Raw genomic sequence first — 7,023 nt, forward strand, 5'->3', positions numbered from 1 at the left:
TAACCATTTTCCCATTAGCGTTTCAAGTTGTTAAATAAATCACCGAATATCATTAACTCTTTATTGGTAATCGCTCATTTCATGCAAATTTTGCAAATTTGGTATTTTCTTTGGTAGTCTCCTTGATTCATTTCTTTGTGGAATCATTTAAGACCTCGCCTCCAAAACTTTAGCCATTATTGGTAGTTGCCAAATTCGTTTGTGAATGGTTGAGTGAATCTTGTTTGCATTGTATATGAAGACATATGGTGAATAAATAAATTGGTTCATTTGGTCGTTTCTGGTTTGTCTTTTTTGGTTGTTTGGAAATGTCAACTCACTCCACTAGCCTAATATATTTTTCAAATACAATCTTAACCTTTTATATGAAAGAGAACCTCAAACGTCAAAGTTAGAACGAAGACCAAAATCAAAATATAATACAACTTTCAATTCACAAAGTCCAATCAACAACACCATAAGCTCACCATATTTGACAAACAAATATGCAACTTAAACATGAATTATATAAAACTAACATGATTAAAGTCCAAGAAAATGAGAAATAACAATTCATAAATCATCTAAAAAAAAAAAACAAACATTTCCAAAATGGGTCAAATCGTATATACACAAATCCTTCACATTCAAACCACCACCACAACCAATCTCACCATTTCCTAAACGAGCAACAAAAACCCAATAATGGCTCATATTTGTTCTACCCAGATGATGATGAAACATGATTTGCAATGACCTTCTGCGACATCACCACCGGCCCACTACCGCCGCCGCCATTGCCGCCAGCGGAGCGGAAGGCTGCCGCCTCTTCAAGGCGGCTCCAGGTGGCTTCTCGTTTAGCCATGGTTTCTTCCTTTCTTGATTCATCTTCTTTGAACTTCTTTGAGCATTCTTCAAAGAGTTGTGAGTCAGCATCCAAGAAGATCTTTCTGACATTCAAAGTCAAACTTTGAACAGCTTGATTCCAATGAGTTTTTGTGTTTCTTTCTAAAGCTGGAAATATTATTGGCAAGATTACTTTCCGATTTTGTTTGATTAAGGTCTCGATATGATCATTGTTCCATAGGAATAATGCTCTTTCTGCCACCTGTGTATTCAAGAAATAGCAACATATTTTTATTAATTTGTTTATTATAGATATGTCCTAACAAGGGAAAAAAAATCGAATGTACAATGTCATAACCATTTAGGTTATTAAAGTTTGAAATTTTGTTTTGTTTTAATCATTCCTTCTGATTTTAACCTATTTCAATCTTTTAAGCTGCTGAGATGGCTACCACCTGTCGTCTATGTGGCGTATACATGACACTAAACTTTTGACATGATCAGGTTTTAATTAAACAAAATAAAAGCATCCCTCTTCTCATTTATCTTTCATTATTGAAGTCAAATGAGAGACACCTCTCATTTATGTTTTATATTGAAGTTGAATGAGAGAGGGACGTTGTCATTTTGTTTAATTAAAACCTGATCATGTCAAAAGTTTGGTGCCATGTATACGCCACGTAGGCGACAGGTGGTAGCCAACTCAGCAGCTTAAAAGATTGAAATAGGTTAAAATCCGAAGGAATGACTAAAACAAAACAAAATTTCAAACTTTAAAGTTAGAAGAAATTGTTGCCGATTTATGATACTAATCATATTATAAATACTCTTCAACTATCGCATAATCGAAAAATTAAACTTACTAAAAGTATATAACCAATTCTACATAGTTCTACGGTGGACAAATAGGTACTTTAACATTTTAGATCGGGTTAATCTCATAAAAGACCTTATATTTTGTGTTTTTTTCCAGATTAAACCTCAAATCTATTTTTGCCTGAAAAAAACCTTGTATTTTTTTCCGATCTGGCCCTTTTAGTCATTTTTTTTTCCAAAAAAAAATTGTAAAATGTGATGGTTTTTTCGAGAAAAACTAAAAAAGTTGAGGTTTATTTTGAAGCATTTAGAAGGTTGAGAGCTTTTTTGAAAAAAATGAAAACATACAAGGTCTTTTTCAAGCAAAAAATAAAGTCGAGGTTTAATCCAAAAAAAACACAAAATATAAAGTCTTTTATGAGATTAACCCTTTTTAAATCAAAACATGAAAATTTTCAAAAACACTCTTTCCATAATAGCACAAATGAGGAACCTTGCATACTAAAATCAACATAATCACTTCCATGTAACTATACCACGGGCAAATAGGTAATTTCACCTAAACACTTCAAAAAAAAATGCAACCTTTCCATATTTAGAGCTAAACATTTTTGTATCACCACTCACGCATCAAAATTCAAATAACTAAAGCATGAAAGTAATAAAAAAAAAAACTTGTCAGAATTTTATAAAAAACAAAATCATACCTGAAAATGTGAACTGCTTAAACATCGAGCAATCTGTCGAAACAAAGGCACCATACATCTTTGAAACTCTGGAGGCTGAGTAGCTTCCAAAACCTCTTCAAGTTCACTCAAAAACATAACTTCTTTTGAACTATTAGTAATTGGCCAATACTTCAACAAACCCCTAATAACCGTATCCGCAAGCTTACAATCTTTTTCAACAAATTGTGTAATACAATACGATATTTGTTGGTGATACATCGGTATACATTTCGGTTTATGAAGTGGTATCAAAGCACGTACTAAAAACAACTTATGTTCTTCCTTTAATGGCAATGCAAATCCATTAATTATACTCCCTAAAATCTCCAACAATTCGGCAATTCCATTATGCTTTTCGGTTTCAAACACGAATCGAAAGAATATGTTGTTGATTGATTTTCGGATAAAAGGGCGATGAACCATGAACTTTCCATACATTCTATGAAGAACGAATTTTAGGTATTCGCGTTCACGTGGATCTTCTGAATCGAATAAATCTAACCATTTTAGAACGAAGGGTTGATCGATGTAACGTTTGGCTAGTTTTGGATCGGTTTCGGGTGATGCTACAAATCTTAGGATGAATTCATAGACTAATTGTAAATGAGGCCATGAGGGATCCATTGAAGGCTCTTCTTCTTCTCCATCAAATGTTTCTAGAATTTTGTTGTCACGTGGTTGAGGGGTGAGTCTTCTAAAGATGTTTAGGGATACCATGTTCACGATTTCTTGCATAATGGTTTCGGGGAACTTTCCACTTGCGGATGAGACATAGTCTACGAGTTCTACTAAGGTTTGTCTTTTGATTTCTTTTTCTTTTAGGGTTTTTGTGGGGTCGGTGAAATCGAATACAACACAACATAGTTTTAGCTTTCGGATGAATAGGTTTTGTTTTTCGGAGTTTGGGACATCTTTGAAAGAAGGTAAGGCTTCGTATGAAGATGAAGATGAAGATCCGTTTAGTTTTGATGTTTGAGGTTGGAGAAGCTTGTTGTTGTTTGTGAGTTTTTGGGGTGTGGGATTTGAATTGGCGAATCGATTAGGGTTTGGGTTTGAATCGTTGTTGGGTCTTGAACTTGTGGATGTGTTTGAGGAAGAATTAGGGTTTCCTTGATCTCGATTATCGTGAGATTTGGGCTTTCTTGGAAGCCGATTAAAGATCTTATTGATCATAACTTAGGCAAGAAAGTAAAGTTTTCTTGCTAGCCTAATACCAAATTAGCAAAAACCCTAATCACTTCTGGAGTCGAATGGTTCTAATTAGTAACAAAATGTGGGATTAACATCAAGAAATCCCACGAGAAGGTAATTTCATGAACGCGCCTTTGAATTACTTCAATTTTCCGGAAAACCAAGGCAAATCGTAGTTATAACTTACGCTTAAATCAACGGGAACTTCAAAGTTGACTTCTTCTGCAAGCAATTAAAAGAAATTGAAAATTAAAAGGGGGAAAACAACCTAGCAATGTTGAATGGAGACTATACACCGATTTTGTTTATCAAGAACACAATTACAGTTTTTCTTTTGAAGAAGAGTCAAGTTTTGATTTTTAATCAGAATGAGTAGAAATAGCGCATGGAGATGAAAAGGGTTTCTTTCGTTCATCATCATAGTTGACTAAATACTCTCATTTAGATCAAAAGTTCAAAACGCAACAAGTTATCAAGAACACAAGTGTACAGTTTTTCTTTTGAGTAGAAGGGTCAAATTTTGATTTTTAATTAGAATTACTTGAAATAGCACATGTTCAAGAAAAGGGTTTCTTTCGTTGCACATCATTAGTTGATTAAAGACTCTCATTTAAATCAAAGCACAACAAGATCTGGGGTATGATCTACAAGACCCACATAGCATTCTTGAACACGAATCTTCTACAATTAACACATGTAAAAGAAAAGGCAAACAGATGAAGACAAAAACAACCAAATTACATGATTTCTGGTACAGAATCCATGAAAAGCAGGATAAATTAGAAAAAGAAAAAGGGAAAGATAGCATACTTACATGAGGTTTTTCTTGAAACCCGGTGTAAATCAAGATAGAAGGGCATAAGAAGATAAATCCTGGATCACTGATACAAATTTGAAAACGATCTCAATTGGGGAGAGAGATGGGAAGAGGAAGAAGAAGAAGAAGAAGAAGAAGAGAGAGAAAATGGGCTATATAACTTATAGGAAAGCGATCTCTGGTTCTATCTGTATGGTTCGCTAAGAATTTAGAAAAAGAAAAAGGAAAAGGAAATTGTTTATTAGAAATGAATAAAATTGATCTGAAAAGGTTTCTATTCTCCAAGTGCCGGGCCATCTTGGTTGATCAGAATCTAGTGAAATTGAAATTCGATTTCTTTCTATGTAGGAGTTAAGGTAAACATTAGGATATAATTTATTTTCGTTAGAATTGAAAGAGGATTTTCTCAAACAAAAGATCTCAACTTTTCTATTTTTTGTAGATTCCCAATTTTATTTAGGATAATGACTTGAAAGGGTAACGAACTTTCGATTTTTTTCACATTTAGTCATTAAACTTTTTTTCGTTATTTATTTGTCATTGAACTATTGAAACTGTTCACATTTTACCCTTATGGCCGGCTGTTACCGGTCATAAGGGTAAAATGTGAATAATTTCAATAGTTTAGTGGCAAATAGATAACGAAAAAAAAGTTTAGTGACTAAATGTGAACAAAATCGAAAGTTCGTTTCCCTCTAAAAAGTTCAATGACTAAATGTGAACAAACTTCCTCTTGTATTATGTTTTAGCAAATTATTTATTTTTGTTAAATTGTAGTAATATTTGTTGATGAAGAAATCTATGAAATAAAAAAAAAAACAGAAACCTGAGAATATATTTAAAAAAAACAAAAATCGAAACAGAAATAAAAACCAATGGTTTGACATTTTCCAAAATAAAAAATCAAAATTTCCAATCTCCCCCTATATAGAGGTGTTTACATGTCTCTCTCTCTCTCTCATGTCATAAAGGGGGAGTTTTAGATAGAAAATTCTGAATTGAACGCTTTCTCATTCCCTTTTTGGTTTTATAATCATTTTTCGATTATAAAAACGGGGAAGGATTTAGATATGGAAATCCGAAAGTTGAATTTTTGTAAAACCAAAATCAGATTGGAAAATTGTGATTTTTTATTTTGGAAAATACCAAACTATTGGTTTTTTATTTCGGTTTCGGTTTTTCATTTTTTTTAACATATTTTTTGGGGTTTTGTTTTTTTTATTTCATAGATTTTCTTCATCAACAAATGTTACTACAGTTTAGCAAAAATAAATAATTTGCTAAAACATAATACAAGAGGAAGTTTGTTCACATTTAGTCACTAAATTTTTTTTCATTATCTATTTGCCACTAAACTATTGAAATTGTTCACATTTTACCCTTATGACCGGTAACAGCTGGTCATAAGGGTAAAATATGAACAGTTTCAATAGTTCAATGGCAAATAGATAACGAAAAAAAGTTTAGTGACTAAATGTGAACAAAGTCGAAAATTCGTTACCCTTTCAAATCATTATCCCTGTTATTTATTCTCTTTCATGTTAAAAACCCAAATTTCTTTTAATGGATGAATAGAAACATATTGTTGGTTTCTTTTTCAATTTTACTACGATTTCTTTTATAAAATTGTTTCATAATTTTTATGTTAGAATACGTGCTTATGGTACAAAATTTTATTAATAGGCGTCAAAATTCAGTACACATCTAAAATATCTTTAATGCTTTATGATTTAGGTGGGTCTTCAGCGTGGATCGTCTAAAGAGTATAGTTTACCTTTTTTGTCATTTGTTCTTATTAAGTCTCAGTATTTCATATTAGGTTGTGATTCATGTTATTCTAAGTGATATATGAGTGTTTTATGGGAGTCGTGTCCACTAGTGAATGAAACTATTAATGCTTCAGTTTAACACTTGGAAAATCATTAAAGTTGATGTTTTATGTGGCCTTGTTTTGAATGTCGGTAAGCATTCATTATCGATGGTTACTCATAAATAAAAATTGTAGCGATTGAGAAGCGAAATTCTATAAGTAAGGTATGGGGTTCAAAATTTGACACATTCAAAATATAGTTAGTGTTTTGCGATTTACCCCTATGTGATGGCTCGGGGCGGTTCAACGTGGCCAAATAGTACACTTTACCATTTGTTTAAAAATGTTTATTAAGTATCTTGTTGGCTTATTTTAGAGATAGTTGGTGTTTGTGCTAAATCATAGGTAGCCTAGTTTGAGATTGATTTGAGAAACCTTGTGAAATGAACTTTGATGACCTCCGAGAAGGATAATTCGAATAGGTTGAACCATTAGAGGTTTTATATTGTAAACATTTTGATATGGTTTTGAAATCTTTTTAGTGATAGGTTTCATGGCATCGAAGAAGAAAACCTTTGGAATATTTATTTTATCAGAAAGCGTGGTGAATTTTGTACACAAAAAATCATTTTGTGTTGTCAGTGAGATTAAAAAGGTATATGTTGATGTCCTAAAGGTATGTCTTTTTGGATTTGAGGTTTGAATGTATGTTATGCACATGTTTTTATGTGGGAACCTATATAACATTAGTGTTGTAATGAATGTGATTCATTGATGTTGATGAATGTGAGTTATTGGGTTAAACTTGGATCATATGTCATTATTTTAGTCTTATT

At 32.3% G+C, this 7,023-nt stretch overlaps 1 protein-coding gene across 2 annotated transcripts; it reads right to left on the minus strand.

The window, feature by feature from the left end:
* Positions 1 to 486: 486 nt before the first annotated feature.
* Positions 487 to 4,665, minus strand: LOC111898140 (serine/threonine protein phosphatase 2A 57 kDa regulatory subunit B' theta isoform). Of its 2 annotated transcripts, none has more exons than XM_052769470.1 (3): positions 4,375 to 4,665; positions 2,349 to 3,782; positions 487 to 1,087 (listed from the first exon to the last, which is right to left on the minus strand). In XM_052769470.1, exons 2-3 carry the CDS (start codon positions 3,540 to 3,542, stop codon positions 701 to 703), a joined length of 1,581 nt encoding a protein of 526 aa, XP_052625430.1. In that variant the 5' UTR covers positions 3,543 to 3,782; positions 4,375 to 4,665; the 3' UTR covers positions 487 to 700. The 2 variants fall into 2 exon arrangements, with proteins under 2 accessions (XP_052625430.1, XP_052625431.1); XM_052769471.1 differs by having other exon boundaries at positions 4,371 to 4,665.
* Positions 4,666 to 7,023: the final 2,358 nt, after the last annotated feature.

This window comes from Lactuca sativa, chromosome 3 (assembly GCF_002870075.4).
Source record: "Lactuca sativa cultivar Salinas chromosome 3, Lsat_Salinas_v11, whole genome shotgun sequence".
Lineage (NCBI taxonomy): Eukaryota > Viridiplantae > Streptophyta > Magnoliopsida > Asterales > Asteraceae > Lactuca > Lactuca sativa.